At 61.2% G+C, this 17,994-nt stretch overlaps 1 protein-coding gene across 3 annotated transcripts in view; it reads right to left on the minus strand.

The window, feature by feature from the left end:
• Positions 1 to 17,994, minus strand: part of MROH1 (maestro heat like repeat family member 1) — a 57,487-nt gene that overhangs the window by 8,348 nt on the left and 31,145 nt on the right. For all 3 annotated transcript variants that reach the window (XM_049820059.1, XM_049820041.1, XM_049820050.1), the window contains exons 26-36: positions 17,388 to 17,523; positions 16,042 to 16,137; positions 15,403 to 15,507; positions 15,087 to 15,222; positions 14,437 to 14,549; positions 12,885 to 13,037; positions 11,236 to 11,390; positions 10,238 to 10,403; positions 9,262 to 9,458; positions 2,724 to 2,861; positions 1,195 to 1,309 (exon numbers count right to left, since the gene is read on the minus strand). In XM_049820059.1, coding sequence (XP_049676016.1) covers positions 1,195 to 1,309; positions 2,724 to 2,861; positions 9,262 to 9,458; positions 10,238 to 10,403; positions 11,236 to 11,390; positions 12,885 to 13,037; positions 14,437 to 14,549; positions 15,087 to 15,222; positions 15,403 to 15,507; positions 16,042 to 16,137; positions 17,388 to 17,523 — 1,510 coding nt within the window. The remainder of the gene's footprint in view (positions 1 to 1,194; positions 1,310 to 2,723; positions 2,862 to 9,261; positions 9,459 to 10,237; positions 10,404 to 11,235; positions 11,391 to 12,884; positions 13,038 to 14,436; positions 14,550 to 15,086; positions 15,223 to 15,402; positions 15,508 to 16,041; positions 16,138 to 17,387; positions 17,524 to 17,994) is intronic.

Genomic DNA, 17,994 nt, shown 5'->3' on the forward strand with positions numbered 1-17,994 from the left:
GGAGCCCGGCGCCGACGGGGCGCTTCTGGGTTGACGGGCACCGGCGTGGCAGCTCCTGGATGGATGCTCCGTGGCATCCTGGGGTTTATCTCCCCAGGATGGGGGGGGGGGGGAGGAGGGGGGGGTCAAGCGGGACCCCTCCGGGCTCCAGCCATGGTGGTGGGGGGGCTCCCTGCGTGCACCCACCGTCACCTGCCGCCGCCGCCGCCGCGGAGAGGCCGAGAGCCCTGGGGCTCTCGACACGAGACCTGGAACCCCAGAGCCGGACCCACGCGCGGGCACCGACAGCACCTCGACGGGTCCCAGGGCACGGAAGGAACCCCCCGCCGGGACGAGGCGGCGAGAGCCACCCTGGGGCAGCGGCTGCACCTCTGCTGCCGTCCGGGGGACCCCGGGGAGGTCGGGGGAGCAGGGGCTGCCGCACAGCGGCCCCGTGCCGCCCGTCTTCCCGCTGCTCCAGCCCAGCGGCCGTTCCCCTCCTCGCTTCCCCTCTGTCATCTCCGTCACTGGCACGGCTGAGAGAAAAGGGACTGAGCTCTCACCTCATCAGTTTTGAGAGAGGGAGACACAGGCATTTGCTTCCTTCCCCTCCAGCTCCACGGTGAGGCAAAGCTGCTATTTTAAACCCTTTAAGGATGCAGAGAGCCAACCACACTCCAAAACTAAAGCAGATTCTGGGACAGGCTCCAAGAGCCGGGCCGGCAGCTCCCCCAGCCAAACAGAAAATAAAAACAGTGCCTTAATCCCAGGCTGCTTAAGCAGCTGAGAATTTAAAAGGTGGTTTATAAGGGGGGATATAGTTCTGCATTGTTGGCATAAGGTGCTCCTTTATGTAACAAAAACTCCTCGAGTGGCCCAGGGCTTTAAGGTGGTATGTACGGAGAGATAGTGTTACAGTCTGCTGGCTGCGCTGCCGGCGAGGGGAAAGGACTTGAGTCACTTCATTCCTCAGGGTGGTACGTAAGGACGGAGTTACGGTTTGCTGGCTCATGGCGGTGATGTGTTCAGAGTTGGACTCCTGCAAGCGCTTCTCTGCCATCCCCTCTACCAGAGGGTCGGGAAGCCGAGGAGGACAGGCAGAACCCTGCCGCAGCTTAACCCTCATCCCGGCCGCTCTCCAGCCGGGCAGGGAAAGACAGACGGACGGCCAAGAGCCAGCCCGCAGCGGTGGCTCGGCCGCCTCCCCCCGCTCACCTCGGCGAAGAAGGCGGTGGTGGTGATCCTCTGGCTGTCGAAGACGCCGCTCAGCGTCGGGACGAGGTTCTTCACGATCAGGGGGAGCCGGGGGCCGGCGTGTCGTGCCATCGCGCTGCCGAGAGAAGCGGCACGCGTCACTCGCGCCGGGGGCTACGGGTGGCCTCTGGATGCCGGGGGGGGAGGGTGCTCCGAGCAAGCTGGCGAGCCCCTCCGCCCGGGGTTCTGCGAGCCACCCGCCACCGATCCCCGCACCGTGGGCTGCCACGACGTGCCTCTGCCGGGCGCCGTCACCTCCCGTGCCGCAGGACCGGCAGCCGCAGCCCACGGTGCTCCGAGCGCCGTGAGCGGCAGCGGGTCCACGGGCAGCCGATCGGGCAGCGCAGGCAGCTCGCGCCCGCGGATCGACGGGAGCCGCTGGCGCTGCCCGTCTTTCGCGCCCGCGCATCCCGCTGCGGTGCAGAACCGTCACGTTGACGTGCAGGACAGAAAAGCCGGTGGCCCTGGCCTGGCATCGTCCCCCCCTGCCACCCACTCGCCTGGTGACGAAGCGCAGGGCAGGACCGAGCCTACGCCTGGTGCACGGCGGGCACCCTGGCGGGAGCCTGCTCCGGCGGACCTCGGCCAGGAGGGATGGTTTTTGTTTTGGACGAGACACTCTCAAGTGTTTGGGAGGTTCAAGAAAGCATTTTTGCAAATACTGGAAAATCCCAAACCGCTCGTCTCCTCCGCAGCTGTCCAAGAGCTATTATCGGCACTGGGTGGAGGGACAGCGAAGTCCCCGGCTGAACCAGGCTCTGCCGAACTGGACCGCGGGCTGCGGCCATCCCTTGGCCTCACCGCCTCACGCCAAACTCGCCGCTGCTGGCACGAGGTCGCGCAGCCGCCGCGGGAAGGACGGGCAGCTGCCAGCCAGCCATCTACAGGGATCGGATGCCACTGCAATACTCGATGAACCGCAAGGACGTTTCAGCAGCAGCAAACGGAAAACAAATTTCCATCCAAGACCTTTTGGTGTCCCTCATACCTTGGTCAGAAGGCAACAGGGAGCCCAAGCCCTGACAGGAGCGCGGCGAAGCGGGCGATTGCAGCAAAGCTTTGGCTGACGTGCCTGAAGACGCGTTGCACAGCCCCAGCGAGCGGCATGCCGGGGAAGCGGGGGACGGCAGGGACACCGCAGCGGGACCGACAGCGGCCGCCAGCCGCATCCAGCCCCACCGCGCCCCCAGGAACACAACGGAGCCCCCGCGCGCTCCCCCCTCCCCAGGCTACTTCCAGCCAGCTGGGGACAGAGCCGGCCGTCCCGCGGCAGGCAGCCAGGCAGAGCCCCACCGCCAGACCCACGGCGATGCTGCGGGAAGCCATCGAGACCCTCCGCGGGCTTTGATGCGTCGCAGCTTCTCCCGGCGCACGGCGCGGACCCCCCTGCCCGCTCGCTACGGGCTGCCGTCCCGCTCCCAACGGCCGCAGCTCTTGCACCAAAACCGGAGGACGTACCAGAGAACCGACGCGCGGCGCCAGCGTCTTACCCGGCGAGCACGGCGATCCCGTCGTGGTGCCTCTCCGGACTCACCATCAGCTCCCAGCCGCCGGCGTTGCCCACGGCCCTGGCAACCTCCTCGCTGCCCCCCCGGGCCAGCATGACCTTCAGCGTTTCGACGGCACAGCTGGGGAGAGAAGCACGTTGGGTTGGGTTAGGGCAGGCTGCCTGCCCTGCCTGCAGCCCTGCCTGCAGCCCTGCCTGCCTGGCAGGTTGCAGGGCGGCAGAGGAGGGAACTTCTTGGCCGGGGAGCGCTGGGACACGCGGGGAGCGTTCGGGTGCTTGAGGACGGGATGAGTTATGCGAGGGCTTTAGCTGGAGTGAGACGAGCCCATAACTCACGGCTACTTCCATTTACACCGTGACGTTTGCCGTTAAAGTGATCCAAGACAATAGACTGAAAAGTAAAGAAGTCCAGAACTACTTTAAGGAGGGGGGTTTTTTTTGCATTAATATTTTATAGGTAGGGATTATTTTGCTGCAAGCGCAGAGCAACATATGGGAAACATACATTATCCTGTCAAAACAAAACAAATATTAGCAATGGATAAATCTTAGCCTTCAATACAAGCGAGAGGAATGTAGTTACCACACACACAAAGAACACATAATTTAGTAAGAGCGTCTTAACACAAAAGATCTTCCAGCTTATGAGCTGGGTTCCCGCTATTTTGGCTTCTTGCAGGGAAGGGCCAAGCTGCAGCGACAAGGGACCGGTGCTTGGAGGGACCGTCACCCCCAGCGAGCCCCAGGAGGCTGCGGGGGGGAACCCATGGGGCTGCGCCGCAGCCACGATCGCCAGCAGCTGCAGGAGCCCCAGAGAGCCCGGCTTGCCTTAACGAACGACGTCCCATCACACCTCTCGTGCGTCCCAAGTCGAGGCCAACGATGGAAAATAAACACTGACCCGCTGTACGCGTGGAACACACACCCTGCCACGCCAGACCCGAGGCTTTCAGCAGCTTTGGGCTGCACTTGTCTCTACGTTTTATTGGGAGCCAGGGCTGGGGTTCCTCCGGGGATGAGAGCCCGGAGGAGCCACTCACGCAAGCGGAGCGTTCTTAAGGGCCAAAGCCGAGCACCTGCCCACGGCAAAAACGCAAAGAGCAGGAAAGCGGGAGAACGCAGGTTTGCTTTTCTGCAAAGCAGCGCTCAAAACGAGGTCCCTGGCGCATCCCCCGCGAGCTCGAGCAGAAGCCGGCCGGTCCCACGCCGCTCTCGTACACGGGGCACGCAGCGGCCGGCCGGGCTGTGGGGTTACAGACCCGTGGGGCAGACGGCGCAGAAGCCTCAAGCCTGCCCTGCAAAACCCACCCGGAGGGGCCCACGGAGGAGCCATCGAGCTGGCTCCGTCAGCGACGGCACACAGAGGAGCAGGACTGCAAACTCTCGCTGAGCTCAGCTCAGCTCTTCTGAAAAGCCCAGACTGGCAGAGAGTCCTTCGGCATGCTTTCAGTATCCCTGCACCGTGAAGACTCCAGGACAACAAGGAACTAATTACTAATTAAAGAGAACCTTAGGCAGAAGTTTCCTTCCACCATCTGTCCACACCGATCTGCTGGTATTTGTAACAGTCCTGGTTTTACTGTTTTGGAGTCCGGCCACACAGGTCTTTGGAGTTTTTCAACCGGTTTTCAGCTAGAGACAGCCCGAGCGCACGCAGCTCCCCCGAGCCGGCTGCAGTGCTTCCTTTCCGCGAGCTGTAGCCGAAATTGCTAAGTGACCCGCAAGCGTCTCCATTTAGAGGGGTCCTTCCCCAGAGAGCAGGTCTCCGACCTCGAATATCCCTTCCAGCAGCCCTGGAATAAAACCCAGGCTCCTTTTTCATCAGGGCGGTCCGTTTCGAGGGGAGGTACGGCGTGCCGCTTCGCGTACTCCTGCCCGTTTGGAGCAGGAGACCCAGACATCTGCCAGCTCTGCCAGCCCAGCAGCGGGCAGCTCAGCTCCCCAGGGCCTGAGCACCAGCCTCCAGCCTCAGCCGGGGCAATCCGGTCCCGTGGAGCGGCTCCGACGCAGCAGAGCTTCGCAGAGGCTCCAGCGCCGGCGCTCAGCAGATACACGGCCGTACCCCTGCCTACGGCGTGCCCATCCCCGTGGTCTCGCTCTCCCTAGGGCTGAAATCATCACCGCGCAGTGCCACAGCTCTGGGCACCTACCAGCTCTCGGTCTGTCCAGCCCCAGAAGATGGAGCCAGTCTCCCTGCCCCGAGACAGGGTCGACCTAATCCTGGCATCGTTGGCCGGTGCGTCGCCAGTCCTCTCAGCCCATTCCTGGGGTTCTCGCCCTTGCTGGCAGGGAGCCCCCCACTCCCCAAACCTAACCTGAATCGCACTCCAGCTTTGGGTGCAATGGAGACCACCCCCCTGCACAGCATCGTGAGGACCACTACCATCTCTGCAGAGCAAGAAAACTCCATAAGCCTCAAAACTCAAAGCTTGTGTACAGGTCAACCTGTAATTTAGTCCAAGAAAGACGCAGCGGGATTTATTTTCTTGCAGCATAGGGAAACGGCAACAAAAAAGCCTGCCGGCAGATGCTCACGGACAACAGAGGCCAGCGAAGGCCAACAAACTTCCCACCGGCTCCCTGGTTGTGGACAGGTCTGACAGGCAACGTCCCGGCACCAGCCGGTGCTCGCGGGCGGCTCCTCGGGAGGAACCGTTCCCAGCAAAGCCCCCGCACGCCGGCTGCGGGATTCCCGCTCCGCTCAAACCTCCCTGAGGTTTCGGCTCCCAGCCCGCAACTCCAGCCTCTCCTGCTCCTTACCAAGAGCTAAAAAGCCCAAGGAGAGTGCAGCGGGATAAGCCCCTGCGCAACCAGAGGCTGCTCCTGCGAGACAGATGGTTAAAGCCGTTCGTTCACAGGGTTTGCTTTTTCCACAGTGTCCTATAGACACTTCCTTCCTTTCCAACAAAAGCCCGTGTCTTCCAAGCTCCCTTTCCTGCCAAGCTATCATATTCACCTTTACCATCTCTCTTTGGCATTTAAATATCATGAAGACTTAGAATTCAAAACGCGTACAGGAAATTACTTTGATATTGTAACCAGCTCCTGGGACGAGACTGGAATTTCACATCCCACGTTTTTTCTGCGCGTCGGACAAAGACCGTTCCCCCTCCATCAATCAGCGATGACTTCACGGACGCCCGGCCACGGCTACCTGCCCGCATCCGTGTGGCAGGAGCAGAAACAGGGCTCGGAGCAGAACCACGTGCCATTCCCTGCCCCTCCGGACAAGTCCCCGGAGATTTCTGGCAGGAGCCAGCGTGATGCAGCCCCAATCCCTTGCTCCCCAAAAGCAGGCGACGTCACTGGGGACTCGCAGCTGCGATGCACAGCCGGGACGCGGCTGCTCCGTACCGACACCTGCGAGATCCGGCGGAGATCCGAGAAGCAGCACTACGAAACCCAACGCGGCACGTGCGTACCGGCCGTGTCCGGGGAGCGGCGAGGAAAGAGCCTTTTTCCCTTCTTGAGGACACAGGCGCCGCGCGTGTCCCACCGACCGCGGTCCCAAGGGAGTAAAGCGGAGCATCGCCGGCACACCCGCCTTTGGACGAGCCCTGGCGATGTCAGCCGTGGGCTCGGACCAGCGAGAAAGCCCCTCCGGTACAATCCCGCCCAGCTTCACCCAGCAAAGCCCAGGATCAAGCTGGCCGCCTCGATCGGCTGCGGCAGGAGGGAGCCGGCCTCCGGCAGAACTGCTGGAGAGGGGCCGGGGCGTTCCCCCATCCCACACCTGGGATGCGGGTGTTGAAGAGCTGCTGGTTCCGACCGATTTTCCGGCTGGCACGTCGGCTTTTCTTGCAACCCTGACGGTTTGCTCTTTGGGTCGCCTTGCTGCCGCAGGGGAGCACCCAGAGAAGAGCCTGGGCCAGCGGCAGGGAGCCACGGGGGCTCATCCAGCCCCGGCGCCGCTCCACGGATGGAGCGGCGGTTCCGGCAACAGTTCAGCACGTTCTGGTTTGTGTCCCCAATGCTGTTTGGAGTCCAGACACTTTTTGGAGGAAGAGCAGTCGTTTCTGGCTCCTACACCTCCTTCCCTGGGAGGCAACCAGTTGCTTCGAGTTTCCTTCAGTGCTCCCCGTGTTATGGCACGGGGTCTGGCGGGGATCTGCCCGTGCCTCTCTTCCAGGAGTCGTTAAAGGGGAAGAGCATGACGAGAACAGACAGTTCTGGCTGCACGAGCCCAAAGCCACAGAGGCAGCGCGAGCGTCTGCGAGCATCAGTGGGATCCGCACGAAGCCATCCCAAACCGCGGACGCCGCTGTGCAAAACGCCCCGAGGGGACGCGGCAAGTGCCACAAGCTCGGGGAGAGCGACACCGCCAGAGCCAGAACGGCCACGGGGCAACCCGCGATCGGCCTTAACCAACCCGCTCCTCCGACAAGTCGGGTTCGTTTCGTTTTATTCTAACATGTGGTCTAAATAAAACACTAATCAGATAGCAGCCCTGCCATCCAGCATAACAACCTGTTTCCACTCATTACATCTCCCTGCTGGAGAAGTCACCCTCTGCGCGAGCAGCAGCTTTCCGAGATGAAGATGGGGCCCGCCGCGGCACGGCGGCAGGCGGGGGGTATTGCTCGGTGTGCCCAACGCCGCCGCTCCAGTCGCTCCGCTCGGGGTAAGGAAACGGCCTTTCTTCGCCGTTGGGATTTGACAAATGAACTGTCAAGTGATGCCAGAGCCCTTTTAGCTCGCTGCTGCTTCGTCTGGTGTCTTTGTGGGCTCCTCCAGGCTTTTTTTTATTTTTTTCCTCCCCTAAGACCAAAAATAGCCTGTAAAAAACCCAAGTCTGGAAACCCACAAGAGGATAAAACTGAAAATCAGGGCAGAGCTTCCTCCCTGCGGGCCAACCCAAGCTCCGGGGGAACCTTTGGACATTTTGGTGGTGGAGGGAGCGAGCAGGTGGCTGGCGAAGCAGCTCCAGAGAAGGGCTCCCTGCCCTCCGAACCCCAATAAGCCTGCCTGCGCCTCCTGCCATTCCTGCCTCGGGCACGGCTTTAACCCCAACAACCCCATAAATTTAAAGTGCTTTGAAGCAAATGCAGGTACCGCTCATCACCTGGACCGTTTGCTGCTGGACGAGGGCACCTGCGGTCACGCCACCAGGGCTGCGGAGAGGCGGGAGAGCCCTGCGGCTCTGCCTTCACGGCGTCCCACCTCTCCCAGCACAACGGCTCCGTTGGAAACGTCCAGGAGCTGATGACGCTCAGCGAGTCGGCCGGCGCGGCGCTCGCAGGCTCGGAGCGACACGGAACGAGAGCCTGCGCAGGACGCGGACCTCGGGCGGGATGCGGACCCTGCGCACCCAGACCTGGTGGTCTCCTCTTCTTCTGCGCCAGGGGAAAGCCTCACTTGCAGAGGCCCTTTCAGCATCCTCGCTTTCTAAAGGTGACGGACGCGCAGGGCCGACGCGGGTGCTGCTCCGCACCAGCAAACACCCTTCGGCGTTTGAACCGGGCTGTTTGGCTCAAGCAGAGGATTATTTATCAGCCGCTGCGACTGTCACCTGGGTTCGGCAATTGGCCCTTTGGGGTTTCAGGGCTTCTCGCAACAGAGAAAGCATTTTTACAACAACAGAGCCAGCCCCAGGGAGAGGCTGGGACCTGAACCGACTTTTTAAAAAGCTGCTGATCGCACCCTGCCTGGCCGGGCAGCACAGAGGCTGCTGGCATCCCAGGTGGGCAGCGTTACCACCCCACCGCCCGCCCGGTGCATCGCCACTCGAGGCGGCTATTTGAAGGCGTTCGCCGCAGCCAGGCGGGAGGAGCGGAGGGGCTGGGGACCCGAGCCCTCCCTCTCGGCTCCCCGGGACTCCTCAGCGGCAGCAAGGGGCGCCACGGGCTGAAAGCACTGAAGGAGGACAAGCCAGAGGCGGTGGCTCGGCACTGGGGGAAGACGGCATCGTGGCCCGGTTCTGATCGCTCAACGGGCAGCAATTCGGCGTGACCGAGAAATGCTGCAGCCATCGACGTGACGAAGCCAAAAAGTTCGCTCTTTCCAGCTTCCCCTCCCCATCCTTCAGGGAAGCGGAGCCATCCTCCCTCCCCAAGAAATGCTCATCCGCCTCCGACATGCCCAGCGAGCCCCGGGGGGGCCCTGCCGAGACCTGCTCCCGAAAGCCAGCGGGGCTTTTTTTGGGAGGCTGCGGCAGTAACCCAATCCGGCAGGGCTCTGGCACTGTGGCTGCCCGAGCTCTGAAAAGCACATCTTTCACTGCGTCTGCAGAGGCGGCTGATTTAATGCTTCCCAATTTAGAGATTGTGTTCTGCAGAAGAAAACACACCAAAGGGAAAAAAAAAAAAAAAAAAAACCAAACCAAACCCAAACCCCAGAGCCCAAACCGCACCAGAGGTCAGGCCATCATACCTAAGGCGTTATGGCCCGGGTGTTATTACCCAGCCCTCCGCTTACAGACGCAGCACACGCTATTGTGTTTGCACAAACAAAAAATGAGTTCCACATGGCAGATAGGCACGTTCCCTCCGCGCCGGCCGCCCAGCGCCCCGGCTCTGCCGTACCTGCAGGGATGAAGGCTCCGGGGGGCCGGGCCGTGGCTGCTGCTCCTCCTCTCCCTGCTCTGCAGGTTCTTCGGTAGCTGAACACCCACGGTGCAGCTGACGCGCAGCAGGAGAGTCACAAACAACGGCGGGTAGAGTCCCAGCACTGCTGCCCCAGACTCCGGAGCAGACATGATCTCATACAAAGCACATGTGGCCTGGAGAGAGAGCGAAGCGCGCGGGAGAAAAGGATTAGGAAGGGATCTCCCACACCACGCTGATATCTTGTTAGTAAATAAGCCAGCGAGGCAGCGAGAGGGTTTTTGCTCCTTCCTGCAACGCCGAGCCTAACAAAGCATCGGCGTCTACCCCCAGCATAACCTCTCCGCGTCCCACACGCGGCTCCGACGGAGCTACAGCTGCTGTTAAAAGCGCTGCTCCTCGGGAAAGCGGGGTGTTTCCAGCTGGGGGAGGTTTGAAGTCTGTACCTGGGGAAGGAGAGCAGATCCAGAGAGCTCAGGTTTTATGGGCAGGAAGACAACGCGCACACAGAGCCCTTCGCGGAGCCCTATTCCGGCCAATTTAAAAAGCCGTAATTACACGGCACAATATAGAGGGGTGTTAAAAACGGAGCGGGGAGGGGAGGAGGGTTTGCTTTCAGCGCGGCTGATTCTGTACCATCTGCATTTGGTCCTTCAGAGGAGGAGGAAATTTTCACAGCTGCTTTACTGCTTAGAAAGCTGCCAAGCTGGGCTTATTTTTTCTGAAGGGATAAAATGCAAAGTGGTCTCCCTCGAGGATGGACACCTGAGAGGCTTTTTACGAGCCGGTGGATTAGCTCTAATAGGCATTACACAGCGATGCGTTATTTCCAGAGTCCACGCCTGGCACAAAACCCCGAGCCAAGGAAATGAAAAAAGCGTTCCAGGTGTCGGTGTGGGGAATGCCATCCCCCGTGGGGGTGGGAACGGGGCAGGACCGGCCGCGCGACACTTACGGCCAGGGGTAGAGGGGTTGCGATGCGTTCGGATCCGCTGCCCAGCAAGAAGCACTTGCTCTCCTTGTACGGGACGTCCCGGTTCACCTTCTCCAGCAGCTGCTCCAGGATCTGCGAGGTGAGGGTGGGCTCGGTGGCCAGGGACCTCCACATGGTGCACGTGTGGCTAGAGGAGAGGAGGGAGGGGAACGCGGCTTCGGCACCGGCTGCCGTCGTTAACTCACCCTCCCCGGTTTGAGCAGTGGCAAGCGTCAGCCCCCTCCCCACGCCAAGCAACACCTGGGTCACGTCGCCCACCGCACAGAAACGCGGGCGAGGAGCGTGTCGCCGCCGGACAGGAGCCACCCGGCTCCGCAGAAAAGCCGGCGCGGAGAGCGGGACCCCGCAACGACGGCAAACCCCGGCGGGAGAGCCGTCCCGGGTGGCTGACGGGACCTGCGTGCAGGGGAAGGCTCGGCGGCAGCCTCCTGCGACAGCGGTGGCTGCGATCCTCACCCAGCGGCTGCTCTCGGACAAAACCCAAAGCCCCCCCCCGCAACCCCAAAACCCCGCGGTTCCCCCGATACCAGCAGCCAGGGAGCTCCCGCCTTGCCCCGTGCAGTTCGCAAGAACAGAGGAGCGGTAACGGCGCAAGGGGGAGGACAACACCTGCTCAAGGCTCAGCCCGGGGCCGGCGACAACACGGTCGGCAGCTTTGGGGTAGGTGGTCTGCTCCGTAAAGCAGGACCGAGCACCCCAGCCGCGCTCAGCTCTCCGGGGCCAGCTTTGCTAGTTCGCGCTGCCGGCGCCTCTAAGCCCACCAAGCCCCCCGAAAGGCAGCTCCGGCAGCGAGCGGCCGCGCTGATCCTCGAGCGCACAAAGGAAATTCCAGCAGGGTCTGATTACTGGGGTAAGGGAGCCAAAAGATTATCTGCAGCTTAGGCGAAAGCTGCTCCGAAGCCCAGGCACCGCGAGAGCACGTGCGGGAGCCGGGCCACCGTGGCAGCGCAGGGCAGGACCTGTCAAAGGGCAGCGAGCTCCCCAGCAGGCTGGACACCACCACGCTCTTGTGCTGGGAGGCCAGGATGTAAACCGTCTGCTGGGCGGCCTTTCGGACGTGCTCCTCGTCCACCTCCTCCAGCTTGCTGTGGATGATGCTCATGATGTCGGGCACCTGAGGGAAGAGGAGAACGGCGGCATGGATCCAGCTGCGGGCCAGGACACGCCGAGCACCCGGCGTCACCGCCAGATGCTCCGTGCAGCCAGGGCACGCGTGTCCCTTCCCCTCGATCGCAGCCCAGGCAGGGAACGGGACTTCGGGAGACAACACGGGTGGGCGGACCGTCAGGCAGGGCGGTTTATCTTCCCGACTGAACCACAGGCGGAACCACAGACCTCTGTGGAAGTCACGGATCCCTCCCCACCCGGCCACCCAGGAGCCGGAGGAGGCTGCAGAGAGTATTCCCAGGGGAAAAGGGAGCCAGCAAGGACACCCTCCACCCCGGCGGCACGGCCTCCTGGCAAGGCACTCGCGCTAAGCCCCAGCCTCGACACGGGTGCAGCGAGAGGAGCTCAGCAAGCGAGTTCCTAAGAGGAACTCGAGCCGAACGCAGGGAGACACCTCGGCACTCGCTACAAGCTGTAAAACGCACGTTAAGACAAATAGGAAGTTCATGTGCAGACCAGGCCTGGCAGCAAATTCCCGAGATTAAGTGCAGAGCAGCCGAGCGCTCCGTCCCCAGCTGCGCTCGGGTCTGCCCCACAGACTCCGGGGCTTAGCATCAGTTCAGATTTCAGGATCTGGGCTGGACTGGATCTGACCAAAAGGTGAGTCATGTAAGCTGGAGCAATCCCATGTAGGAGAGAGGCTAATAGGTAGCGAGCGGGACTTTAGCAGAAGCTCTAGCGCAAAAGAAAGCCCAAGGAGTAGCTGGAGACCTGGTGTTTCCAATTACTGCGAGAGAAAGGGGGAGCTTAGCCCTAAAGGTAGTGGATTAGACAAAAAAGCCTTCTGTGTCCAGCACCTCTAAGCCCTGCAAGCATTCAGACTGGTTTCCCAGCCAGGAACCCTGGGCTCCCCCAAAGCTTGCAAAGGTTTCACAAGGAGCCCGAGCCCTTCTGGTAAAGTGAGCTTCTCTGAACTCCTCAACCCGAGCGAGAGCCAGACCGGAGCCGGACTCGCCAGCAGCCGCCGCCTCCTCCTACCACACAGCAGCCTTCCCCGACGCGAGGACGGAGGAGGAGAGCGTGAGCACGCGTGCCCACGGGAAACGAGGAAGGTCAGGGGCGACAGCCCCCAAAAGCTTTTGGGGCCAGTGTTCCCCTGGCCAGAATTGCAACAACAGCAGCCGATACAGACAGGGGTTAAATGCCTCCCTTCCTCCGTCAGGGCTCGACCCCTCCCTGTGCTGGGCACCACGCTCTGGTCAAGGGCTGGTCCCTTACTGGTGCATCCCTGCCCGTACCAGAGAAGCCCACCAAGCCCAGCAAACCAGCTGCTGGAGCTGCAAGCGGGAAGTTATCCGGCGACGCGCGTGGAAAGAACGGGAGGCAGCGCAACCCGGCTGGAGCTGCCTCTCCAGGGCTGGACCACGGAGGCTGGAGCTGCCTCTCCAGGGCCGCGTTTGGACCACGGAGGCAGCGCCGAGGCCAAGCAGCGGCAGCTTACCTTCTCCTGCAAGACACCTCCGCGCTCCTTGAGGAGGGAGTTGATCATGACGGTGGCTGCTCGGGAACAGTTCTTATCGGGGTCCGCCAGCCCCTCGAACATGGCGAGCAGGAGGCTCATCAGCTGGTCCGGAGGGACGCGCTTCCCAATCACCTAAGCAGAGGGCAAGCGGAGTTAAGCAGCGGGGTTTTGTCACTCTCTGAAGAGAGCGGTCCCTTCGATGACGCCGCACAAAGGGGCCCCTGCGCAGCTTCCCTGGCTGCAGGCAGCAGGACAGCCGTTCCTCGGCTCGGTGCCCTGCAGGAGCATCAGCCAGGACCCCAAATCGGCGGTAACGGAGGGAGCAAGGGCCAGGCTACAGCCCCGAAGGAGGCAAGAGGCCACCTGCCCCGTGCTGCTGGCCAGCATGGCCAGATAACCTGGGGCTCTCTTGGGATGGGTTGGGACAGCATGACCAAGCCACTCTGGCCACCCCCCAACCACTGGGAGGATGCTCCCCCAGGTCTCATCACAGTCTCCAGACCTGATGGTGGAATAAGCTGCTCAGTAGAGAAGTTAGTAGGTGGACTGTTCACCGGAGTGACAACATTTGAGGAACGGCAGCTTTTCCAGGACAAAAAGATACTACCAGCTTCTCTACAGCTACAAGTCCTTCTGGAGCAATGCTTGCAGAGCTCTCAGCATAGAAAATGGCCATCAAGGAGGAGTTCATCCATGCAGCTCTCTCTCGAGTCACCCTCAACCCATCCCTCGCCACCAGACCCCAGATGCTGTCCACCTCACTCAAATCACAGCGGTTTGGGAGCCACATCTGGGTATAAAGTTGCACTGAACCACTTTACCAACACTGCTGCCATACTGGGAGGTGGCCAGGAGCCCAGTAGCTGCAGCTCCTGAGCCAAGCACCCCATGCTCCACAGGAGAGCACAGCCAGCGATGGGGCCTTGAGGGCTTCCTTCAGCCAGCAGCTTCCACTGAGGAGCACGACGTACCAAAGTGTCCTCCATGGAGCGTGCTGGGGCCCCAGGCAGGTCCCACAGGGCTGAGCTAGACCACCTCCACTCCACCTTAGCTTTTAGATGACATGGACAGGAACTATTTGCATCATCTACAGCAAAGTAAGTTTTCGACCCCAGCGCTGGGAGCATTGGTGGCTGAAGAGTTCAGGCTGCCCGTCAAGACCCCCGAACGGATGCACTAAGCTACAGCACAGCCAGGCACGAGTCCCCACTGACATCCACTGTGCCCCCAGAGAGTGTCTGCGCAGATGTCCTCATTGGGGGCTTCATGCCCAAAGAGGGGACCAGCAGCTTCCCAAGGGGGGGTGAGATGCTCTGAGCATCCCCTGGCCAGGCCAGAAGACCTCTCCAGCTGGAGGAGAGGAGAAGACCGCGGCGGTTTGTTTCCTGGTGCGGGACTGGGGCTCCCCAGCAGCGTCCAGACCGCGTGGCTGGTCAGAACAGATGAGGCATCAAGTCCTCTGCAGCTCCCGCTCCACCGCTCCACCACCCTGCGAAGACCAGGGCCGTGCTGGGTTTGCCCTCCACCTTACCATGGCAATGTTGTTGCAGGTATGGAAGAGAACGGTGAAGTCGGGCTCCTCCAGGCCTTTCTTCAGAGCTTTCAGCCCCTCCACCATCTCATCTCGGTGATCCCGGGCGAAACCTGGATTCAGAGGGAGCATTCAGCGAACAGCATTCCTCGTGTTTTACACCCACGTGCTGCGGAGAGCTGGGTTTCACTCCCGAGCGGGCCCAGCTCTCAGGAAGGAGCCAAGAAACCAAAGCTGCTGCCAAGGGCCAGAAGCTCTTGCCCTGCAAGGAGCCACACTGCTCTGGAGAGCAGGACCCAGAAAGTCCTCTCCTGGCGCTGCAGCGGCTTCGCTTCTCTCGATGCCTCCGCTCAGGCCATCTGAAGTGGAGGACTGACCTCTCCCGGAGAGAAGGGAGAACGCCAGGCTGGAAGGCAGGCTCAGAAACCTGCTCGCCCGCACTCGAGCATCGGAGAGAGCCCTTCAAACTCTCCCGTGATGTTCTCCACCAGCCCCGCTTCTGCGGCAAACCGCGCTTGCGGCTTTACTCCTTCGGGATCACGTACGTGGAGGGATGGGACGTGCACCCCGTCTGCCCAGCTGCGGAGAAGAAGGCTCCTGCTGCCTTCTTGGCACCCGCCAAAACCACCCTCCGCCGCCCGCGCGCCCACCTTCGTAGCACAGCTGGATGTAGAGCAGGCAGTAGACGCAGTCGACGGCGTGCTGGCGAACGCCGGCCAAGGAGTCCGAGCAGCGCGGGGAGAAGAGCGCGATCAGGACGCCGAGGTTGTAGAAGGGGATGACGGTCTGCGGGGACGACGAACACGGGCGACGCTAGCGAGGAGAGCACGGGGCCGCGAGCGCGGCGTTTCCCTACCGCCGCAAAGACCCCCTTCGCGCCACCCCCCCAGGGAGGGACGTAGACACGAGCCCCAGCAAGGCTGACAGCAGCAGCGAGGAAGACGTTCGAGCTCTGCCTTTACTTACGCTGACGTTCAGCTTGCTCAGGTAGAAGTCCAGCAAGGCAGCGCTGACCTCCACTGCCCGCTGCCGCTCGTGTTCCTTGTTCGACTTGATCCAGGGGCCCAAATGCTACAGGGGAAGAGCAGCAGAAAGGAGAGCAGAAGCTCGGCTGCTTTGCCGCGAGCAGCCAAGGCGTCCTTCAGCCCAGCGACCCGTGGCGCAGGCGTGGGCTGCGGGAACCGCATCCCTGACCCCACCGGCTTACCCTGGCTCATCTGCAGGACAACGCTGGGTCTCTGCCTCCTGGTGAGGCTGCGTGTGCGTCCCCCCCCACTACCAGAGACCTCCTCATCACCCGCGTGCTGACCACCCTTCTCGGGCACCAGCGGGCATCCCCGAAGGGGCAATGGCATGCGTCCTCCCCTAGAGACCCTGCCCCAACCAGGCAGCCTGAGCACCACACCAGAGCAGCCGTGCTGCGCGTCCACCACCTGCAGCTCACACTAGGGTCACACCGGACCTCACGTCACACGGAGAAGCGAGGACCGGTCTCACTAAGTCTTGCTCTGGGTCCAAAGCTGTCCCTGCCTCGTGACCTCTGGCCGGCGGGCAGGCACCTCTGTTTCCCTGCTTCTTCCTCCACCAAAGCCAGGCTGCACCTACCGCAAACATGTCCTGCAGCCCATGGGGGGTCAAGTTCCTCTGCAGGAGTCTCTTCAGCAGGTCTTTAAGGGCACTGATGGTGTCACCATACAGCATCTAAGGAGGAAAGACTGATCACAGACTACGCAAGCACTGCATCTCATCCCAGAGAGCCAGCCCAGGCAGGCAAGGAGGAAGAGATCTCTCTCTGCACCTATTCTCAGCTTGTAGGACTCTCCCGGGTGTCGGGTGCCAAGATACGGTCACCTCCAGCTCAGTAGGAAAATGCAGCAGCAGAGACTGAAACCCAGTTTGCAAAATCCACCTTCACTGGAAGTGCTGGACACATGGCGGGAGTCAGCACCAGCGGTGGCCGTGATCTGTGCCGAGTGCCAGCAGCTAGCCAGAGCCGAGAACACTAGCACAGATGCTTCAGTGGAGGCTTTCCAGAAGGGAATTTGGTCCTTCTCCCATTTGGGGATAAATTCCAGCGAGCCCAGCCTGAACGAGCCCTTTGAAGATGCTTACAGTTTCCTTCCAGGACTTATTTGGGCATAAACTCCAAAAAATAAAAACTACAAAGCTTCGTAGGATGGAAGGGAAGGGGAAAAAGATTATTAACTTAAAACTTTTAGGCCAGATGCCTGCAAACACTAGCCGGGGACAGTCAGAGCCCCAGGCTCCTGCTCTGCAGCTCACCTTGAAGGAGCCGCAGCAGCGGCAGGCGATACGGTGGAGCACAGGGCTGCTCTGCAGCCACCCAGCAGCTGCAACAACTTCATTAGCAGCATGTTATTTTCATTCATTAAGCACTCAACCACAACTGAGAAGCAGCTGCAGCCTTTCAAAAGCTAGTTATGTAAAGGCCCCTTCTACCCTGCAGGGTTTCCAGGATCATTTGATTTTTTCCCTCGAGGGAGTTCATGCTCTTATTAGCAGCATTTGGACTTGCTGATAAGCTCATATTTTCTCACTTGCTATCAGCGCGCAGAAGGGCCAGGCCTTTTCAAGAGATAAGTGAGCAGAGGAAACAGTGCAGCTTGCTTCCCCCAAGGTGCCCAGCTGAATTGAAAACAGGCCTTTCCCACGGCTGATCTGCTGCCAGGGAGATGCTGGGGCCACAGGACCCGACGGCTCACGGGACTGTGAAACGGCATCTGCGCGCTGCCCCGAAACCAACGTCCCGGAGCAGCCGTGACCGCAGCTCCCACGCCGCAGAACAAAGCCGTACCACCCTGACGGGTCGCGAGCGACCCGATGTTAGCTCCGCGTCGGCTTTGTGCTGCCAGCGCTAGCTCCAGGCAGCAATCCGAGCAGCACAGGCAACTCCTTGCCTGCCTCAAGCCTGCTGGCGCTGGATACCGCACCTCCTTGTGTAAGGCATTGCCTCCGTTCTCCTCTCTCTCCTTCACCAGTTCCAGCGGTGGAAGGGCAAGCACGCTAGCGAGGCAGGTGTCAATCAGCTCTGTCCTGTCGGGGTCGCTGAGGTGGGGCTCCAGGATGCTGATCCCAGGTTAAGGAAGCAACACGGATGCATGGAGCGCTACAGGAGTGCCTTTCACCTGGGTAAGCAGGGAACAAGGATCTTAAAATGCATTCCTGCTGACTTGACTCTACACTCAGTGGCACCGGCTTTAATCGGAAGCAGGCAGAGCGTTCCCAGTATCTGTGTCAGGAGCTGTGACGCGCTGAGTATTTTTAGCTGGAGCTCAGAAGTCATCTTTGTGTAATTGAGAGTGCCGTGCCCTTGGCTCCGGTTTGTACAAAGAACACTTACTGCCGAGTCCAACGAGGACTGAGCCCGAGAGCGCTGGGGGAAGCTAGCCGGCGGCCAGACCGTCCAGTCCCACTGTGTCTAGCGCAGCTCTATTAACGTGCCCGCCGAGGGAGAGCACCTTGGCTCTGCCGTCAGACCCGCAGGGCAAACCGGGGAGCGGGGTCAGGCTCTGCGGGCACAGCGGCTCCAGCGAGCGC

The sequence above is a fragment of the Accipiter gentilis genome, chromosome 2, assembly GCF_929443795.1.
Source record: "Accipiter gentilis chromosome 2, bAccGen1.1, whole genome shotgun sequence".
NCBI lineage: Eukaryota > Metazoa > Chordata > Aves > Accipitriformes > Accipitridae > Astur > Astur gentilis.